Source organism: Poecilia reticulata, chromosome 19 (genome assembly GCF_904066995.2).
Source record: "Poecilia reticulata chromosome 19, P_reticulata-male-v2, whole genome shotgun sequence".
Taxonomy (NCBI): domain Eukaryota; kingdom Metazoa; phylum Chordata; class Actinopteri; order Cyprinodontiformes; family Poeciliidae; genus Poecilia; species Poecilia reticulata.
In genome coordinates, this window is record NC_088848.1 from 10,097,047 (window position 1) to 10,120,030 (window position 22,984).

The 22,984-nt window shown below is 37.5% G+C and overlaps 1 protein-coding gene across 4 annotated transcripts; it reads right to left on the reverse strand.

Annotated features, from left to right (window-relative positions):
* Positions 1-2,514: 2,514 nt before the first annotated feature.
* On the reverse strand, positions 2,515-19,567 carry fbxo11b (F-box protein 11b). Of its 4 annotated transcripts, none has more exons than XM_008437081.3 (22): positions 19,231-19,567; positions 15,985-16,160; positions 15,789-15,849; positions 15,439-15,580; positions 15,222-15,351; positions 14,041-14,124; positions 13,788-13,920; positions 13,573-13,679; positions 11,606-11,717; positions 9,867-9,973; positions 9,652-9,789; positions 9,341-9,558; positions 8,440-8,620; positions 8,225-8,347; positions 7,141-7,226; positions 6,361-6,437; positions 6,134-6,277; positions 5,116-5,226; positions 4,921-5,028; positions 4,349-4,457; positions 4,167-4,265; positions 2,515-3,900 (listed from the first exon to the last, which is right to left on the reverse strand). In XM_008437081.3, the coding sequence occupies exons 1-22, from the start codon at positions 19,316-19,318 to the stop codon at positions 3,771-3,773; spliced, it is 2,664 nt and encodes an 887-aa protein (XP_008435303.1). In that variant the 5' UTR covers positions 19,319-19,567; the 3' UTR covers positions 2,515-3,770. The 4 variants fall into 4 exon arrangements, with proteins under 4 accessions (XP_008435303.1, XP_008435302.1, XP_081457212.1 ...); XM_008437080.3 differs by having other exon boundaries at positions 15,439-15,583; XM_081601086.1 differs by having other exon boundaries at positions 15,768-15,849.
* Positions 19,568-22,984: the final 3,417 nt, after the last annotated feature.

Consider the following 22,984-nt stretch of genomic DNA (forward strand, 5'->3'; position numbering starts at 1 on the left):
TTCATTACAGCCAAACTCTTCCACTTTAGTTTCATCAGGTCACAAGACATTTCTCCAAAAAACAAAGTTCTTTGTCCATGTGTGTATTTGCAAACTGTGGTCTGTCTTTATGTTTCTTTTGGAGTAATGCCTTCCTCCTCACTGAGTGGCCTTTCAGCCAATACACGTGTTACTATATTGTGATGGTTGACCTTTCCCATCATGTCTATGCTTGTTTATAATAGTTTGAATAGTTAAATAGTACATGGTTTTCAAAGATGAACTTGACTTGTGCAGAACCACAATTCACTTTCTGTTTATTTTTATTTTTTGTACTTTTCCATCGTGTCTAACAAGGAAGCATTGTGATTCAGGTGTGGCCCTAAAAAGCATCCACAGGTTTGACTCGGTTAACCAGAAGTTACCAAAGTTCATTGTTTAATCAGACCGAACGGAGCGGCCTACCGTAATTCCGCCACACTTTGCGCTATCTGAAAAATTCCAACGGTTTCAAAAAGAGTCGTTGCGCTTTGTCGCCAATATCGGGTTATTACGGTAATTTCACCCCCGCCGTAGCAGGTATTGAAATTAATCTGAGGGGCGCTCCTTTAATGGACGATAAATAAATAAAATTACTTCCTAGGTTTTTGAAAGTTTCAGTTAAAGATAAATGGGAAAATACATTTACTCCGAAGACATTTAAAGAACTACGCACAATTAAAATAAGTTAAAAAAAAATATCCAGACGGAGATTTGAAATTTAGGTCACAAAATGTTAAAGAAAAAGCAATGATTTTGCTAAATCGTCTTTATCACTCACCTAAAACGAGAGATTTTGTCTCGTTTAAGTTCACATTGGCTAAAGCAAATGTTGAGGGTAAAAAAATACCTCTCTGCACCTTCTTTGTACCAATCTAAATGAGGAAGCCACAAGCCGAGAGCTTCTGAGAATTATGAGCTTTTGGGTTTTCATGGCACATTTTTGTTTCGCCACCAGGGAATAATCCACCCGGGCGTAAATACCTGCGGTGTGCCGCTCTGGAGCAGGTCTCTGTGTCGAAACAAGCATGTTCAGCGGATCGACATTTCCAAGAAGCTGGTCATAATTCAAATTCTGCCCGGAATAAAGAGGGGTGATGGCGACCCTGCAGGCGTGCCGGTGGTGGTCGCCGCCATCGCTATCTGGTCCAATTGGCTTTTTCTTTTCACGCTTTTCCAGTGTAAACCTTATGTTCTGCATTGTTTCCACTGTTGGTCACGTTTCATAAAATTACAACACGAGTTTCACTGCGTGTAATTAAAGTTACACCCCAAAGACCTGTGACTCGATGCACAGAACAGAAGCGGTTTAGTTCCATCTGCAAAAGCACAGTAAGAAGGCGAACCACGATGTTTTGACCTTATTCTCGCATTATGTTTGGCTTCCCTTTATTTTATACAGTCATGTTCAATAAATTAGATATCGCTAAGTGAAACATTATGTACAGACTGATGTTTTGAAACCTTTTTTCCTGCTTCCAGCCAATGAAAACATGACTTTTAAGAATAAAATATTACTCCAGACTAATAGAAGTAAAGTGGATTTAAAAAAATCTCATACCTCCTTGAAGTTCTCTTCTCCTAAGAAACAAATCTCATCTCCTCCTAAACTGTCAGTTGATGAGGAAAAGACAGGAATAATGGCACAGACACCAAACTTTGGATTTACACTCCATACACTGCAAAAACAAAATCGTAGTGCTTTTGGTTTACTTCCCAGTGTAAATATCTCATTACATTTAAAATAAGGCCAAAGTAACTTTGCAGCAAGATATAAGAACTTGTTTTAAGTAAATAATTCCTTGATGTTGATGGAAAACGTACTGGCAGATTAATTTATATTACATGTTTACCATAAATCCAGGAAAAGAAAGACTTCCAAACATGGTGGGAACATGTCAGATTGACTTTGAAGACATTTCTAACATTATTTCTCTATTTTGGGCATTTAGCAAATGGTAATTCTGACCAAAAACAAAACAAGTTTGGTTTGATTTTGATTTACTGGGGGGAAAACGTCTGAATGTAAACATCAACTATACAATGCAAAAATACAAAGTTAAAGAAAGTAATGTAAATAATGAAAACTAGAAATAAAATAAAGTTTGAAGTAACTTCAGAAAGATGTAAGAGCTTGTTTTTAAGTAAATTCCTTGATATTGATGAAAATGTTCTGGTTCAATCAGAATATTTCTTGCGAAAAGGGAAAAGAATCTTATAAGTGAAATAATCAACTATACTTAAAAAAAATCAATATTAAACAGTTATTGACTTAAAACAAGCTCCTATATTTTGCTGAAAAGTTACTTGTAAGATTATTTTAGTTTTATTTCTAATTTATTAAGATATTTTCACTACAAACTAGACCACCCTATGATGTTTTTGCAGTTTTTCTTTTTGAGTTAAAAAAAAACAAACTTTATTTTAACTTAGAGATGCATATTTAGCTCCACTGGACATTTTAAATCAGAGCAAGTGAATAAAAACCCAGACATGTTTGATCTAATAAAGTTTTATTTTCTTAGAAATGGCAAGTTTTCAGTTTTCTTTTGTCTTTCTAAGAAAGTATACCCCTTTTTGAATTTCAACTAGCATCTACTAATGGTTATTGAATACTTCACAATATATTAAGTCTAGATGTTATGGTACATGCATACGATTCAGGCTGCATGAGGAGCCAAAGTCACCACGATACACTGGGAGGAGGGCAGAAACGGGTGGGGGAGGGGAAGGGATACAGGGCGCTGCAGATTGACCAGGTTCCAGTTAAAAAGGGGTCTGTGGCGCCCCCTATTGAAACCCTCTCCACAAAACACTGACTGCATCAACATATAAACACACGCGCGCGCACGCACGCATACACACACACACACACACACACACACAAAGTTTGCACTGTACATGACACACATTTACACACACCTCTTTATACAAGTGTGGAGCTCCTCCACCGGCCATTTAAACTAACTCACAGGAGAGGGTTTAGTGTTAACAAGCTTCTCTTTCACAGAAAGAAATTCACCACTGGAACCTTTCAGCTTCTGCAGTCCGACGTGGCGGGAGGCGGGGAGGGGAAGGGACGCTAACCAAAGGAAAAACAAAAATAATAATTATAATAATATATAATAAAATAAAAGACATTCAAATACAGTCAGCTTTTTGCTTGAAAATACAAAACTACATGAGAAAGAATTGAAATAAAATCCATTCATCAGAACATATATATATATATATATTTTTTTTTTAAAAAAAAGCCCAAGTGCTCCGTTTCTCTCTCTCGCTCTCATACACACGCATACACACACGCACGATCAATCTTTTCCTTTTTTTTTTTTTTTTTTTTAATCCAATGGGGATGGCAGCTGCGAGGAAGCAGGAAGTCTTTTTAACCGCGGTTCATAAGAGGATTAGCTGTGTGGAGATCTTCATGCTTTAAGTGCCACCAGGTGGACCTCGAAAGTCCCTCAGAGCAACCCGCCCTTCCCAGTCTTCTTTGTTTACAGTCTGCTGCGAAGCATCGCTTCAGGAAGCTCCACGGCTCCCTCTAGTGACCCGCTGCAGCGAGTGCGGCTGGCGCCAGATGAAGCTGCTTCCTCTGCAGCCTCTTCCACTGAGAGCGCTGAGCTCAGAGTCTCTCTGGGTCCTTATAGCTGCAGGCGGATGCACGTTTAGAACTGGGTGTGTGTGAGTGTGTGTGTGTGATGTAATGTGTTTGTTTGCTTATCTGAGGGCGTTAACTCGAGCCGCCGCCTTCAGTTATGTTGTAGCGTGTTGGACTCGATGGGCGGCGCCGAGTCGTACAGAGTGTCCGTGTCATGTGTGGGCTCTCCGGCCAGCGTACACGGGTTGGACAACGTTCCTGCGCCGCAGTCGCAGAAAAACCTGGAGGAGAGCGTGAATCATTAAAATTAACATCTGTAGGTGACCAATTGTGCTCTATAAAACATGAGGAAAACCATGAAACTTATGGTTTAATCACGTGTTTAATAAAAGTTTTAAATCAAGACGCCTGTCCTTTAAAGAATCGTCAAATGCAAAATTTTCTCAAAGTCTGGAGGCATTTTTCTCAAGAGCTTTAGAAACAAAAAAATTAAGCAAACATGAATTTAACTGACAAAATGTAAAAATAAAGAACGAAAGAAGCTCACCGATCGTGTCGTATAAACTCTACGTCGTGTCCTTGGTGACACTTTTTGATGCAGTTAACACAGATGGCATTCCTATCTGTTGTATTACAGGTGTGACACCTAGAAAACCAAAAAAATCATTTAAATTAAAACTTAAAACTGCAATAGAAATTGTAAGTCGGACCCATTTCAGTTTTTTTTACCTATAGAAGTCGTGCATGGGGTAACTGGTGTAGCTGGAGATCTTGTAGAGACACTGTCCTCTGCTCACCGCCTTCTCAATGGCATCCTGATTATTCTGAATTTTATTATCTGACGGGGAACATTTAATAGTTAGTAAGCAGATATAAACTGCAAAAACACAAGATAAAGTATTTTTGGTTGAGTTTCTTTGTACACTTGAAATAAGACAAAATCTAGTCCAACATGCTACAACATAACTGAACTTTTAGCAAAATATAGGAGCTTGTTTAAGTCAATAAATCCTTAATATTAATAAAAAAAATTACTAGTCATTGGCACAAAAAAAAAATCTTGTTTTAAGCGAAATAATCAGCCATTAGAGCTGGTATGTTTTTATCAATATTAAGTAGATATTTACTTAAACAAGCTCCTATATTTGCTGAAAAGTTAATTCTAAGTTAGTTTTGCCTTATTTCACGTATACAAAGATATTTGCAGTAGAAAATGTTAAAATATTTTTTAACCTTTGTGTTTTTGCAGTGTAGCACAACCACAACATGCCCAGCTGTAATGGACGTAAACAACCTCTTACCTTTCATGGTGACATTAACTCCTGAGGCCAGAAAAAGCCCCCCGAAGCGGTTGTTGAAGATCTGGTTGCCCTCCAACGTTGCCGTTGCGTGGTTAGTGATTTCAATACCTGGTTTAGTGAATGACACGTCAACTGTAAGCCAAAAGGAGATCAAATGATGTAGTTTTTTGATCTAGAAGAGTCTGTGAAGCCAACCTGCAGCAAAGCCGTCAAAAATGCGGTTCTTGCGGAGCGTGGGATGGCTGTTGGTGCTGATGAGCACGCCGGCCTGCGCGTTCCTGAAGATGTCGTTCTCTTCTAGCAAACCTGCAGGGAAGATGTTTTTTCATACGCTTCAACAGAACAAGTTGGAAACATCAACGTTCAATAAATGACATCTGGTTTGAAACAGAAGGCGAGCTGCAATAAATCTAGGGCTGTAAGTTATCGGTTGAGTTAATTTAAAGTTGATTGATCTTATTGATCATTTTGTTGTTTTGCATCAAGAGGGCTGGCTGTCTTTTCGTAACATAATGGGCTAAAGTTTTCATATTCTGGATTAAAAAAACAACAACATTGTGTCACCCATGTTAAAGACCGACTGAATAGAAAGAAAATTGTGTTTCTCATATTATTAACTTTAACATATTTATAAAACATAACAAAAGAGGAGCCTCTTAGGTTACCAAATATAAAAACTAAAGATGAAAAGAATATATGAAACTCTTAATTCGGAAATGCATTTGCTCTTGAAGAAATTATAAAACTTTGTTCCATGAAGTTCATAAACTCACGACAGTCATCAAAATCAACCGTGCATATTGGATGTTTTTTTCCATCATGTTACAATTTTTCCCCGTCAGTAAATCTGCTATTTTTGATCGAGAAGTTGGCGCTGCTTTGGCTGAATGAGCGACGTTAAAGAGCTTGTCGAGTATTTTTTATTTAAAAATAGAACCGCGTAAAGCCCGTTTTGAAACCCACACAGTCTCTGGAGGAACTGTTTCTTTCCCATTCTAGTATGACCCCTCCGTGTTTGTTTCTGTATCAACTGGCTTAATGCTGGCCAGTGGCGCCCTCTGCTGGATGGTGGCTAAACTACAACATTTAAAGAAGGTCTGAGCTGATGTTATTAGTTTCTGGAGCCAATTTAAATCTAATAAACCATTAATTTAATTAACATTTGTGAAGATTTGTGAGTGCACTCGATCTTGTGACAGCTGAATTTCTGTACCTCGGCCTCCGTTGAAGATGCAGATGCCTCCATCTCTGCCGTCATGGATCTTGTTCCTCCGCAATGTAGGGTTGCTGTCTGTCTTGATCCACACTCCCGCCATGGCATTGTCAAAGATTTCATTGTCCTCGATGAAGCCCAACCCTGCGACATAACAGCAGCGTTAGATGAACCTTTGACTCCACGTTGGACGTCCCACTGGTGCCGTCAGAGATGCAAATACGAACCTGAGTTGTAGACCAAAATCCCTCCATTCTGCCCTCCCCAGATTTTATTGCGCCGTATCTTTGGGTTGCTTCCCGTCCTGCCGATTAAAACAGACTCAATTATTTTCTGCTGATTTCAAAGGAAGACGAGTTTCAACACACGATTGAGTAAAATAATCTGGTTTTATCAAGTTCAAAGTATGGATACTTTCTGATTAATGGCTTTCAGAGACCCTTACTCGCCTCAAAAATCCCTTCATAGTAGGTCTGAGTAATACGGTTTAAAAATAAAATCTGATTTTTTCAAACCAGATTTGATTTTAAAATTTTTTTAATGGTTTTCTTTTCTAAAAAAGAATTTACAAATGACAAACTATTTCAAAAAGTGGTTTTTACCCCAATTATCCCTTTAATGAGTTAGACGATGGAGTTTTAGGACCATTATACTAGATTGTTTGTCTAATTACAACAATATAGACACAATTAACATAATTTACCAGACAAATGTTCTAAAATTCCAAGAAAAAATGTGTTTTAATGAGAAAAAATTGTTAGATTTGTGTTTTAGTTCCCATAAAAAAATACTAATTTATTCTCCAGGCTAATTTTACTGCACTGCAGAGATACTTGGGTGTAAATTATATACATAGCATTGATTTCAACAGGATTACTGTAGCATGGGACTAGGATTATGTTTTGGCAAGGAACTAAATGATTCCATTTGAAATTTTGGACTGAAAGAAAAATATCTTCATCTCATTCAGTGTTTTCATTGAATACGCAGGTATTAAGAGTTGTTACCTTATCTGTACACCAGAGTACATGTGATTGTAGATGTCATTGTCTTCCAACACGCCGTGGCCATTGTCATAGAAATACACACCAACCTAAAGGACAAAAAACATTAAATTAGTGGCAAAAAGGCCACTTTACCTTTTGCATATTTCTTAAAGCTAGAAATACAGTTTTTAATGGTGATACTAAAAATACAATTCACAAAGAGATATCCAAAAAATATTATCAGAGGATATTTGGTTCAATATTAAATTTCTGCAAAATAATAAGCAACTAAATTAACATTTACACCACACTTTAGCATTTTTATGATTATCGACTTCTGTAATAAAAAAAATACACTAGGAAATATAAAGTTTTATGAAACAAATGGGTATGAAAACAGAAGTATGTGGGTTTGAATTGGCAGCTCATGCATCCATCTGAATATTTAAGGAAACTTCCAGTTTACTGTTAACTTTTTTGATTTTATTTTTTTAATAGTACAGTATTTTCTCCATAATAATAAGGTTTTTGAATTTAAGACAAATATCACACACAGGCCTGTCACAATAACAAATTTTCGCTAGGCGATATATTGTCCCAGAAATTATTGCTATAAATGATAATATTGTTGCTTTGAGACAGTTTTGATGTAATGTCATAATAATGCAATAGCATATTTTCAAAGATAAAAATAATTAAACTCCAATGAACATTTAACAATGGAAATGGAAGACATTCTAACTATGCTAAATACTAAACAAAAACAGACAAATAAAATTAATTATAAAGTCTCAGAAAACAAAATTGGTAGGAAGAGAGAGAAATTAGAAAATAATAAGAAATTAATGAGCCATTTTTAACGAATATGTGATTAATTGATTTATTGTGACAGGCCTAAATGCGCATGTCTTTTTAAGAAGAAAATGATGTTTTGTCAAGTTGTTGGTAGAAATGATAATTTTCTTAAACCAGCCACTGGGGCTGGTGAAACAAAATGTATACATTTGCTAAAACCTCATTATTTGTTTTCTTTGAAAGACAGGAAAACCTTGACATGCAGTACCACATAAGTAAATAAATCATACGCAAGATGATTTTTGTGTACCTGTTTGCCGCTGTGAATGCGGTTCTTGCGGAGGACAGGAGTGCTCCCTGTGGTCACCCAGACTCCAGCCAACGTGTTGCTGTAAACCTCGTTCTCCTCAATCACTCCCTGGCCTTTCTCATGCTGAAATAAAACACACGACCGCTCATCTTAGGATCACATTTTTCCCCCTGCTAGAGTGGATTGGGACAAAGATTTGAGGAGGAGGCATTTACCACGTAGATGCCTCCATGCTGCCCATCGTGGATTTTGTTGTGCCTTACAATGGGGCAGCTGTTTGTTCGGATCTGAATCCCAGCCAAGGCGTTACCATAGATGTCATTACTTTCTATTAACCCACGGCCGTCTCCAAATATGTACACTCCACCTTGGTTACCGTTGAATATAGCATTTCCACTGAAAACAAGAGGAAGGAATAAGGTGAAACAAACGAGTTTGTACACTTTTCAGGAATTTTCAAGGTCAGTTTTCAAACTTTTCCAGCACCAAGGAGATAAAAACAACACAAATGTACTAAAATAAAAGCTTAAATTCTAAATTATATTTATTACTGTTATTAATAATGACTTGTGATAGTAATAAACTAAAATAGAACAAAAATTGATGTTTTGAAATGTCTCTCTCTCACACACCCTATACGCCTGATTGGTCCAAGAACAAAACACTAATTTAACGACTATCACTAAAGTTGTTTAAGGTGTAAAATATAAGCCACCATTTATTTTAATAAGTCACCGAGCCGTTAAGAATAATAAATATTTATTATACTAAAACAATCCAAACATATCATGTTAAAAGATGCTCTTGCAAAGTTTTCTGGCATTTAGCGAATATAAATAATTTAGGTAATTTTAACTAAAGCAAGAAAAGAAGTTTTTTTATTTGGTGTAGAAAAATATCTAGTTTCAACTGTAAGAACAGTTTTCCAAATTTAACCACATGATAGATTTCACTTTATTACAAAACTGTGCCGTTTGAATATTAAGCACTTTCAAGGACTTTATACAGAAATCAAGCACTTTCCAAAACCCTGGAGACACCAAACTGAACTTAAAGGATTTTCAAGGATTTCAAGCACTCATACGAACTCTGCTTCAGGGACGTCTGCGTTCTTACCGTATCGTCGGGTCGCTGTTGGACGTGATCCAAACACCAGCGAAGTTATTGGCATAGATTTTGTTTTCTATAAATTGGCCCCGCCCCTTTTCGTGGACATAGATTCCTCCCGTTTGGCCGTGGTGGATCTCGCAGCGGACCACCGTGGGGTTGGCGTACGCCTTCACCTCAAAGCCAGCTATGCGATTTCTATGGATGTTACAGTTCTCAAAGTAACCCTAAAACAAATGCAGGGGGTGGGGGGAAGACACACACAGGTGAGGTTGTGTGAAGGAGTCGCTCGAGGTAAGACGTGTCGTAGCTGCATTCACCATGCCGTGATCGAACGTGAACACTCCTACATCTCGTCCGTGATGAATGTGGTTACGCCTAATGATGGGGTTACCGTGGTTCTTCACCCAAATTCCTGCCAGCGCGTTGTTGCTGATTTCATTGTCCTCATAAATGCCCTGCGAAGACAAAAAGTTTTCGGTTGGCGAGACTGTGTGTTGCATGTTGCTGGTTAAAACGTGCCGTTTGATTTTACCTGTGCGTGGTCTGTGATGTACAGACCCACGTTCTCACAGTCGCTGATGTTGCAGTGTTTGATAGTTGGACAGGCGCCCTGTCCGCTCACACACACGGCTGAACCCACTGGACACAGAGACGAAAATAAAGGTCTTACAAAACTGGAGATGCACCAATCCGATACTCATATCTGTATCGGTATTAAAAAACAAATTCTAGATCAGGTTTCTGTGACAATGTGGCAGATCTATTCAGTCCAAGTCTATGCTTTGTGTTTTGAGCTACATCATACTTTATTATTTATTTTACATTGTATTTATAATTCCTAATTGCACTTTCCGACAACCTTTTGGTGTGTTTAAATGTGCTGTACTGGCGCAAAGTTATCAAACGAATTTGCAATTTAGTACATTTATGTCTGTTCAAAAAAACATTTGAACAGACATGCACAAAACGTATAAAAACCTTAAAAAAAAAAAGTATCTTTTTCTGTACAAATATACAGATTTGAAAACTTTAACAATATATTCATGGAAAGCATCTAGAGTGTACTTGAAAGGTGTCTGTATAGACTAGAGCAGTGCTGTACAAACTTTTTGCCTTGTAGGCCAAAACTGGCAAATTTAAACAACTGGCCACAAAATTTATTACATTAAAAAAAATGCAAAAATTAGTTTATTGTATTTTTTCCTGATCAACAATAAACATATTTTTATGAAGTTTGTGCATCATTAAAGATACAAAACATAAAGAGGCCTCTTCAAATTCATTGTAAGACTGATTACTAATAGCATCGCAAAAATACTTGGATGATCTGAGTTAAGACGACATTAAATATCCCTTTGGGATAAATAAATGGATCAAATCCAAGACTTCCCACCGTTTTTAATCTATAAACCCATCAACCAGCAGAATGAGAAAACGGTTTGCATCATGAGATTTGATGCAGTAACGGGTATCGACATATAATTCTTTCGTTTCATTTTTGTGAGTTACTGGGTCTATTTCTCGATAGGATGATTTGACTTTTTCAACGCAGAGAGATATTTCTACATTAAAACGCAAAAAGAGATGGCTTCACATTTTGCGCTATCTGAAAAATTCCAACATTTTCTAAAAGGGGAGACATTTCGCTTTCCAGCCAATATTGGGTTATTATGGAAATTAATCTGAAGGGAACTCTGTTAATGGACGGTAAATTACAAAGATAACTTTGCTAGAGATTGAAAGTTTTAGTTGGGCAAATATATATATACTCACATATACATTACTTACAGAACATTTAAATACTGACAGGACATTTAAAGACATTTAAAGAACTGCATACAATTAAAATAAGCAAAAATATTCAGGTGGAGATTTTAAACATAGGTCTAAAAGAGTTGAAGTGTACGAATACTAAATCAGGAATATTCTTCAATCAACCATCAATCCAGACTATAATCCAAACTGAGAACCAATTTAAAAATAAAATAACATGATCAAACACCAGTTCAGACATGTGACCAAAAAAAACAAATGTTTGCACTTTACTTTTCCATTTTTATAACCTGCTAAACCAAAATAGGCAAGTTTGAAATGTCCAGTATTAAATGTCAGTTTATTATACCAAATATAGGGATCATTTCTACTTATCACAAACTAAAATCCTTTCAATACACGCTACTGCTGCAAAGTGTGGGTTTATCAGATTATAAGGAAATGTGATGAAGCGTCCTCTGACTAGAACAGGAGGTGTTGGTGTGTGTGTCTGGTTACCTGTGCATGTGGAGCGGATGATGCAGTGGTCGATGTTGGGGCTGCAGTTGACTGTGATCTCCAGACAGTGGTGGGCGTTGTGATGCTGCGCCGATTTATCATCTGGATTAAACTGAAGAGGGAACAGAAGCTGAGGTCAGACAGAGGACAGGAGAGCAGACAGCACTTCTGTCTACCCACCACATCCACACGGCACTCTGCAAGTGTCGAAGCCGCTAACAGCTCAGAGTTATAATATAATGAGGAAACAAGATGATTATAGTTCGCGCCATTTGGCTAACCTTGCTTAATAGAGAGCACACACTGCTATTCTTTTGCCTTGGGGACATCAGAGAGAAATAAAACCCAAAGCAAACAACATATTCACAAAGATACATTATTGCAATACTAAATGACTCTTGGACCTTATAGGTTTTGTTTTTCAGTCAGAGAGGCCGGTCCAACTCCCCCTTTCTACAGTCATTTTAATATCTTATCTATAAAAACTGGTTCAAAGTCTTTGAATCAGTTTTTATAGATACTTCAATCATTGCAGATCTCATTAAAATCAGTGCAGTCCCAAGTTATTCCACTGTATTAACAGCACAGGATTTTAGACGGACCCGTTTTAAATGAACTCTAGTTCATTTGTCTAGAAATCTGGTTTGTTTGCGCAGGTATGAATGTCCAATCGAACTGACGCGGACCAAAAAAAGCAAACTCTGATACACTTAAAAAACCTAGGCTTTGATAAAGTTAAATGAACCGCGGTGCGTTTCGAATGCATATGCGGAAGCAAGAGCATTCTGGGTAAACACAACTCAAGCAAACGTGCGAGTGTTGCACGATAGAGGGAGAAATGGCTCATGGTCTTTTATCACAACAAAAGAGAAACCCTTCAACGGGTAAAATCTCACGCCACCACTCCATTTTTGTTTACATTTTATGAAGTAGGAAGTTGCGGTCTTGCGTTATGAGCTCAGTTTCACAAACCCACTCCTGATTATTATGTAACCTGCAGATATAATAAATGACTAAAATATAACTTCTAATGGCAAAAAAACTCAGAAAGCAACATATCTACTTTTCACAGCACTGTATATTATTCTACACTTTCTGTCATTTGTTTTAGTGTAGAGGCTACAGTGTCGTAAGAGAGCGGTCTCTGTTAAACAAGGTTTTCATGCATTCCAAAATAATTGTGAGATTGACGTCTTGGACCCTCCAGACACAGATTTTTTTTTAAATCGTACAGAACTGGATCATGTCGTACTGAACGCTTGATATCAATAAAACCTTAGTTGTAACTCATGTCAGACTGCTTGATTTGTTTATTACTGGAGTCGAACCCCAAGAAGGGTGAGAAAAGGAAGTGCAAAGAGAGAAAGATGTGGATGCAGTCACAGCTTTTCAAAATAAGACAATTATCAGATGTACATTGCAGCACTCTGTAAGATCCTCCCAGATAATGTCACACTACTTGACGTAACACTCACACTGAACGACCACAAATCTATAATTCACACACAGCGTCAGAAATTTTCTTACAATTCCTTCATGAAAAAAAGATTTTTTCTGAGACAGAAAGTAACTGAGCAGCGAGAACCTGGTTTGACATCTAATATTAGCAATTAGCATGCTAGCTTTACCAAAACAGCAATCTCTGTGTGAATACTGGAGAGAATGCACACCGTTATTTATGCAAAACTTTCCAAAAGGTTTTCAACATTTCAAAATTCATGTAACGAGGAAGCTTTTTCTGATGGGAGAAAAAAAAACCAAAACTGGATTTCTTAGTAATATCAGAAACCTGAAAACATCCAAATCTGCATTTTTTTTTTTAGATGAACTATACATTTTCTTTTAGTTAAACAGAAAAATCCCATGTTCTAAACTAATAATTGTATTCCTTATTATGAATAGGTACTAAAAATATTTTTATTTATTATGACAACATAAAAAAATATGACAAAAGGGTATTTGTTTACCTTAATGGTCATGTATCCCACATATGCATCCTCTGAACCCTCCATGAAGACAAACGTTGAATCTCTAGTATTCTCTATGACGACTTTGTCTGCTACTTTACCAGGTGCTGAGAGGGAAGCAGAGACCGTCCATTAAACAGAGAGGTTGGTTAGCATACAGACTGCCTATAGAAGAATTAGCAAATCTTCAGCGTCTCTTTATGATGGCCACATACCTGCACCGATCATGGTGATGGGAGACTCTATATAAATCCACTCATCGGTATAGATGCCAGAATGAACAAAGATGAGACCGTCAAAATGGGCTTCTTGAACACCGCCGAGAGCGTCCTCAATGGTGTCGTAATACTGCGAGAGGAGAGACACAAACACTTTCAGGCAAAACAAGCGCATCCTTCCACAATTTAGAGAAGTGATGATCGACGGTAATCAACCGTTTTTGTCTTCCAGCTGAGGGTTTGGACTTACCAGCATATTCTCTCTCCCTTTGTATCGGCCGGGGTTACTGTAGAAATGTTCAGCAAAGCCGGGCTTTACGTGTGCACCTTTGTACTGCAATACAAAAACACAACGCAAAAAGATCAAAACTAGCGAATGTAGGTTGGATATCAGCTTCTGCAGGTAATTTTGCTTGTTAAAAGTGAAAACAACACCAACGCTACAAACGCTTCAAACCCAGACTGTATAATGAGAGGTAATCATTTTCACAAAGATGGCAGAGTACTCAGCTGTAGATTCTTCAAAACTAAATATCCTGAGCCTTCTACAACACCGTTTACATCTACAGTCATATTGCTCCTCTGGTTTAAAGTCATATTGATGAGATGCCAGAGAAAACCAGAGCGACCTGTTTTTTTTTTTTTAATCTATATGAGGAAAAGAGTAGCGCAGCGCAGCAAGGCTAATTCCATTGTTGCTACTTTTCATTTGTTTTTTTGTTTTTTATTTAATGAAAAACCAATTTGGCCCTTTAATATATGTCTTCAAACAAGAGAAGCACCAAACAACTGTTATTAAAAATAATGCTGCCTTCAAATTACAATAAACGAGCCTCAAGAAGTACAGCCAATCTGCAAGCTGGCTACCGGAGCAGATAGCCCAACTAAGTACCCAGCAAACATCAGCTTGTTGTACAGAGCAAGATGGCAAACGTGTTTCACTGCAGCCATAAGCAGTTGACAACCGAAGCTAAACATCGCCACCATTCATTCTATATTTTTGATTATGAAAAATTAAAACATTACAGGGCATAGTACTTTCAAATTAATTAGGTTAATTAATTAGTGCTTTTCAGTTTTAATTAAATATTAAATAAGATTTACATTTGAAACATATGTAAAACTTGTAGCAACAGAGTAAAAACGTTGTCCAACGCCTGACCCAGACGTTATGAACCAAAACCATCGACAAACGAAAGGAAGTTGAAACATCAATTACAAATCTGACCAAATATTACTGATAAAAGCCCAAAAAGGTTGTTGAACCAGTTTAAATAATAAAAGGCCTTTCAGAAGCTTATACAAAATATTTTTTTAACAAAAAACAAACGGATTATAAGAAGTCTGAACAACAGCATCTTGTTGGGGTGTCCAAACTGAACAAAGCATTAAATGAAGAAAAATGTATAAATTAAATAAAGTTGTACTAACCAGCTGCTGAAAGCTCTCTTTCCAGGGGTTTGGATGCTCGTGCTCCTCAGGGCTGACCTGGTAAAACCGGCCTGGCTCAGGATGCATCATGGGACGCGTGTACTCAAAAACCTCCATGTATAGCCGTTTCCTTGAAATAGGGAAAGGAAAAGTATAGACTCTTATAGGTCTCTTTTGCTTATAAATTAGGATATAAAGAAAGAACAAATCATCTTACCATAGGATGGGGTCGTTTGCTAGCTGGCTGAATCTCTTGCACACGCAGGCCGCCTGGCAAAGGTCCTGCTCCAGCAAGTAGGAGAAAATCTTCAAAACCACCTCATCTGGAAGCTTCTGCTGCAGATACTGCTCTGCTGGGGCTGCTAAAAATATACAAATACATACACAAAAAAAGGCAGTGTAAGTCTGAAGAAAAGGTCAACATTACAGTACGGATGGACTGTAATGCAACAGTGCAAGAGTGGAACTCAGCAAAAAGAAAAAAAGAAAGAAAAACTAAACCAAACTAGAAAACGCTGCCCATCATGCTGAAGAGCTTAAACACACCTGGAAGGTCGTGGGTCTTACCGGACACTCGTGCCCGCTTGGCTCGATGACCGAAGGCATCTGTTGATGAAGTGGAAGCTCCCTGAAAATGCAGCAGAGATTTAAAGCTCAGAGGGATTCAAAAGTGAATACGACAACAAATCGGTATCTCTCCCCTCTTCACGCAGCAAAAATGCAATCTGCAGCAAAGCACAGGCGCAACAGCTTTCACGCTCACCTCCATCGGGCCCTTGCTGGGGCAGGCAGAGGCGGTGGCAGAGGCAGCGGCAGAGGCAGCGGTGGTTCTCTTAGGAAGCAGGGTCTTGCGTCGAAGCTGGTAGGGACTGTTCTGAGCGCCTGGGCCGGACTCCTCGATAGCCATTTCTGCTGCAGCGGCCGCAGGAGCCTCCTCATCTAAACAGAAAAGCATTGTGGGTGTTAAGTAGAGATGCAACAATCAAACTGGATAGACGTCTCAGTACTTAAAAGTGTCAGATTTCCCCCCTCTATGCTTTATAGAACTTCCACCATTTTCACACCTTGTAGTCCGGAAGACTCAGTTAGGCTGGGAACCGAAATTGCAACATTTTTTACATTTTCAGCTGGGGCAGTTTGCTTTCACACTGCACTGTGTCAAACAAACAAAAGCATTTGAAAAACCTGTTCAACTCCTCGCCTGTGGTGGCGCTGCACCAAGAACCACTGAAGAAAACGACACAAAGACCTCTGACGAAGACATTAGTGCAGCATTCTTCTTCGCAAAATGTAAACAAAAGGCGTAGGGTCAGATTTTAGTGGTTGTAGGATTTTTGTTTTGTCTTTGGCTAAAGAGCTGAGCCATTTCTCTCACTAGCAATAAACTTGCGCGTTTGTTTAGGTTGTATTTACCCAGAATGCCGTTGCACAACAACTTGCTTTTTTCTGTTAAAGCAGTATCCGGTCCACTTGGTATCCACATACCTATTCAAACCGCACCACAATCTTTTTAAACAAACCGAAATCTAGGTTTTTAGGTGAACCAGAGTTTGCATCAGAGTTCGATTATTTACTCACACCTCTCCAATGAACTGGACTTTCTAGACAAAAACTAGAATTTGATTAAATCGGACCAAACAAGGCTGGTGTGAATGCACCCAAAGTCAACTGGTAGAATGTACATTTAATGCACATTTCTGAATTAAAAAAAAATCAGATAAAGATTATGCTTTGAAGCATAACTTCAAATAATCTTCTAAATCCCTTTTTTTTTTGTGTCAGATTCAAAACTAACGCTTGCAGCACATTTTCTCTCTATATGTTATAACCCTAAGAAACAAACAACAAAATGATCAAAATCAGAGTCACAAGTTCAGATATCAGAAATCAGTCAGGAAAAGCTTAATTGATATATCTCTAACCTGAAGTATACAGTCATATGTATAGATTAGAAAATCTTCTGGTCTTTTTATTGCGACTAATTGAAAAGTAATATGTAAAAAAAAAAAAGTTTTTTGTTGAAAATGTAATGGAAATACCTCAGATTTTGAACATTCAAATTGAGTATAATGTCAGTGTAGAATGATAGTTATGTTTTCATGTATTTCTATAAATTTGTTCTTTGATTGCTCATGTGTAATTGCCTTTGAATTATTTCCTTACAAATAAAATTATATTTCAATCAATTCGTCACAATGTCGAACACAAAGTATGGCAATATGAAAAAAAGAAGAAAACTCTGTCTTTTAGAAATTTTGCCAATTTTTGTGGTGAATATTTAGTTCTATCGGATTTTAAAACATTTTGATTGAAATTAAGGGACAAAATAACCCAGATTTCAAAATACTGTAAGCATCTCAAGTTTATACACTAAAAAGTCTCAAGTCTCTGAAAGATCTTTACTTGCCCTTTTAGATGAAAATTATATAAAACTATTTAGAAAATTTTATTAACACACCCACTTGTTAAAAACATCTCATATAAGCTACATGGAGTATAAATATAACTAGGAAAGTTACTATCCGAGGTTGTGCATTGATGTATTATACTTCTACTGTCATGCTAAATATTGATAATACATTAGACCAGTGGGAAGGACTTTGACTGCCCTAATACCAACAATATTGCACATGATCATTTTTTAAAAATGAACATTTGATCCAACAAAACTGTGTTCAGTTAGCTAATGTTTTTATGCAGCTATATTTTGAAAATAAAGTCTGATTTGATACATAAATACATGCTTGCTAACTTGAGCAAGGTCTTTATTCCATACATTTTTTATTGTATTCTATTTCAGGCTTTAAATGTAAAATGCTTCTGGAAAATAATGTACGAATATTTTATGTTGCCATCAATAGTGGTGAATAAGGGGACAATCAAAAAGTAAATTAACTGACATTTATTATGAGTACAAAAAAGCAGAACACCACAGATGATGTGCTGAACATTTTATGGCAATGTGTTTTATAATTTTGGCTCTTTCTCATGTTTCAATCTAAATTGAAGCTTATATATATATATATATATATATATATATATATATATATATAAAAGAATATCAGCTAATAAAACTCACTGTTTAATATTTAGTCTCCACATATAATCGTTTAATAGTTATTTTATGACCCACATTCGGTGTTAAAGCAGACAAAGGTTGGTGATTGATAACGGGAGATGCGCTTTCTGCAGATAAACTACCCTTTTTCATGTGTAGTTACCCTGAAAAGATCCTGATCTGTATGCATTTGTCGTTGTCCCAGCCACAACCACACTGGTCTTTTGTGGTGCTGTCAAATCAGGGACAGCAGTCGATGTCGACTGCTAACAGCTAAAAACTGAACTGCGTAGCTGGCAAATCCGCGGTGTAAACAAATCAAGCCGCCACTAGCATAGACCGACAATCCGATAACAAAACGAGCTTCAAAGTAACAAATCTGAGGCTATTCGGCTGACCCAAGTTATTAGTCCAAATCACACAGTATCCTCTGTCACAGCTGATGTGCGTGTCCTCTCGAGGCAAGAGCAACCAGCTAGCATTGCCCCTGGAGCCGCCGCTAATGTTTTTGTTAACGTTACACCCCAAAAATGGCAGTCCTAAAGGTTTGCACTTGCACAAATTGCTGTGACAGCTGGGAATGCAGCAGCCGAGCGGCCATGAAGCTTGTGATTACGAAGGGTTAGGCCGTCCCTTAAGCTTCAAGCTGGGGAATATATGAGCCATTTATGATGTCCGCCTAGCTACATACGCATTAAGCGAAGACAACCCCCACAACCTCCTCCTCCTAACCTGGTGAGCTAGCTATAGCCCCGATCACTCAAGCCAAACAAAGCGCGGCCTGGCCTGAGCCACAGAGCGAGAAGCCTCGGGTTTTCCTAAAGAAAAAAACCCCGCCGCCTCCAGGCCTGCTAAGTAGCTCGGTAGTGACAAAGAGGGTTACATAAAAGAATGGTTTCGCCTAAAAAAAACCTTTGTTTAAAACCATTAGCTGGCCGTGGCCTAGCTTACCTCTATCCCCGTTGATTCGTTCGGGTTGCACCGGGCGCGGCCTCGATACTCGCCTGGGTCTCCTGTTGGTGGCTCTGAGGGAGTTCATCTGGGGAGTTGGTTGTCGAAAAATACGCCGCTATCCTCGACTGCCCACTGATAAAATGTTGCCCCTCGACTGGAACAGCCACCCAGACGACCTTTCCCCCAAATATCCCCTCCAATAGCGACCTAAACCTCCCTGTTTTTGGGGTGTAATTGCTGTTTTTTCACCCCGCTCCGTGGTATTTCAGCTAACCCCCGTTTCACTGCTCTGTGCCAGCTCCGTCTCTCTCCGTAGCAGGAGGAGCCATTAACTCACACGGGAAACAATCGAATGGAAAAAAATAAAACACAACGTCAGCTTAACCAATCACATTATGTGTTTCAGACAGTCGGTTTCAGTAGACCAATCAGAAGACTCGTATCAAACGACTTCAAGAAGCCTTTCTGTTGCGATTCGGAATCGGTCAAGCAGCAGGAGTTTAAACCAGGGGCGCCTGTTTTGAAAAAGGTATCCAGATGTGGGGGACCACCAATAATTTTGGGTTGACACGCCAAATCTAAACCCAAAAATGAATTTTGGGATTTTTATTTGGGAATTAATGAGAATGGATTAAGGTTTGCTGCAAGATGCTGCATACATTCAATAAATCTGCAGTGGAGAACGTAATCTCTTCTGCCATCATCTGTTGGGGTAGCAGCAGCATCAGAATAAGAGATTTAAAAAGCTCAACAACGTGATATAGAAGGATGGTTTTGTTTTGGGGACTACTGCAGTACCACTAAGTGACGGTGTAAAGCAGGATTCCTTATGAAATCAAGAAAATTACAGATAACCCTGACCTTGAGACTACATCTACAGTCAGAGGCTTTTTCAAATTTGCTGTAATACTGACAGCTACAAGAAATCTTTCCTGCCAACTGCCATCTCTGCCTACAATAACTCTTTGAAGAATTTGAATTAATATGAGTTACAACAAAAACCTTTAAATTAAGTACTTTCAAATTTGAATTTTGTGCTTGATTGTAGATGCGTCACACAAAGATCATTATATTTATTTCTGCTGGTTTACTACAAATCTGATGATTATAGTTTACACAGAATGAAAATGCAAAAAAATAATTTGATTGGCAAGAGGTCTATAATTATTATAGACTAATACATGAGCCTGTGTATTAATCTGTATAATACAAAAGATTAACTTTTTGAACTGAATTGCTGAAATAAATGAACATTTTGATGACAGATTTAGATGTGTTTTTACTCTAAAAAAATCATCTGATTTGAATTGTTAAAGACATTTTGGCATAAATGTACAAGCCAGATATAATGTAACTGCAGTGCCAGAAGTGAATCACATACATTTTCGCTTTTTGTTTTGGTTTCCCTGTTTATTCATATCAGTTTAAATCTTGCCTTATCAGCTAATCCCTTTGTATTTAGTTTCTTTGCTTAATCTTACAATTTTATGCTTTTTGCATTTAAGTTTAGTTTCCTTTGGATTAGAGTTTAGGCTTCATCCACTTGGTTATTGTTTACATCCCTGTCATGTAAACATGAGGAGACATTTGGTCTCCTTTCACAGATGCACCCGGTTCCCAAACAGCCACCTAAATAATCAAACTCTTCAGTATATAAGCTCCTCATTCTTGTTCTTTCTTTGCTGGATTCTCTTGTTTATTCCCGTTATGTTACCTTGTATCGTGGGTCTCTTGATTCTCTTACTCCATGATTCTGTCTTCTCACAGAATCCCTTCTTGTCATCTATAGGTTTTTCTTTTCTTTTCATTTTACCTCTTACCTCTGACTTTACCTGCACCTTGAACATCTCAATTTGTAACCAAACACTTTGGCTCTTTCTGATGTAAAATGTAAGAATAAAAAGCCAAATTAAGAAATATAATCTGATGAACTTTGACAGCTTTATTAGTTCTTTTTTTTCTTAAACTATGTTTCATGAAGCACCTGAGCAATTGCTTACATTTGGGAGAAACAGCAATAGTCACTAGATGCACTTGATATAAAAAATTATGACATTTTTCCGGACAACCTTTGGGCAAAAGGCCTTCCCTGTTAAGACTTGCAAGCTTTTGAACTCGCTACCATTTCCTTTTAAGACCACAACTTGCATTAAAATGTTCACTTTAAGGCTTAGGAATTTGCTAAAGACAAACCAAACTGTCCTCATTTTTAAATATTGTAATCTTTTTGGGTCAGTAGTTTTAAGTAGATTGCTTTATAACGCTTTTTCATAATCATTTGTAATTACCGTTGATTTTATTGTCTTTTAAAATAAATGTTAAAGGTCCCTCTAATGATGGGTGTTACAAATTAGCTAATACTAGAAACACTAATGCAGGCATCATTTTATGTTTTTGTTTCTGTCCCTATCAATTAAACAATACAAATTTTAATAAATGAAGTGCCAAAAAAAAGGAGTTATCAAACCAAACAGAAGACTTAAACCTTTGAATCAACTTTACTTATATGGCACCTTCCACAGGTCAAAACCAAAGTGCTTTTCAATTAAAAACAAGCATAAATGCAGAAGATAAAAGCATACAAGAAAATATAAAAACAAAAGCGTTCATTAAAATAGACAAGTCTTCAGCTGCTTCTTAAATTATGACAGTCCAAAGTTGAAGGCAAAGCTTTCCACAAGCTGTAGGTTTCCACTGTTTGTTGCTTTCTCAGTTCTGTTTTTTTCTCTCTCTCTGTTTCTGCAGGTGTAGAAGCAGACTTATTGGGTGGTTTCTTGTTTTTTCTTTGTCTTTCTTATCTTTTAACTTTTAACCTTTGCCCGACCTCTCTTATTGTCTTTTCTCTCGTCTTCCCTTTCTTTTCTGTCTCAGTGTTCATTCCATTTGAAATATTTCCAAATCAATATCTAGTAGTCTTGCAGTTAGTTTCTTACTTTTTAGTGAAAATTAGACCTGGGTGATTTTGCTTGAGGCCACTGGCGTTTTGACTATTTTTCCTGCTGTACTGGATTTATTTCTACACATTGTTAGACCCAAAGTTTCAAGTCAGGGAAGTAAAGTTAGAATTAGAGGTGAAACTGGGCCGCCAAATAAATAATCCAGTTTACAGGTCCAGTTTCCTTCACTGCAGACATCTAGCAAAAAATATTCTTTCTTAAGTATATTAAGAAAGAATATTGAAGGAGACTCATATATGCATTCATAACAACGCTGAACTATTGTAATGTATTCTGTCAATCCAGCAAAGCATGTTGGGATTTGATTGAACAGGAGGTGGGAATTATGGATGCACTGTCGACAAATCTGTCGCGGCTGTGATGTTGTCATGGACCAAAATCTTTGAGAAATGTTTCTAACATCTTGTTGGATCTGTGGTATGAAGAAATTAGTCAGTTTTGAAGACATTAACCTCTCTCCCTTAATTAAATATATATATGAAAAATACTGTCTAGTAGAACCGCGTTGACGTAGGTCGTTGTATGAACACTAGGGGGAGCTGTTTAGCTACAGTACTGTTTGAAACCCGTATCAGTCAGAACCGTGATGAGCTCAGAAGAGGCTGGGCGGGCGGGCTCAGTTTTGTTTAGTTATATCTGTGAATGTGACCAGTTTTCAATTTTTTTTTCAATTTAGAAAGTATAATTTATCTCAAAGTGAAGAAGTATTTGGAATTGTGCAAGAACACTTTCCGTTTTATAGTGTCATGCTAATTTCCATGCATGAATTCTGTTTTTTTAAGTTTTAAATCCCC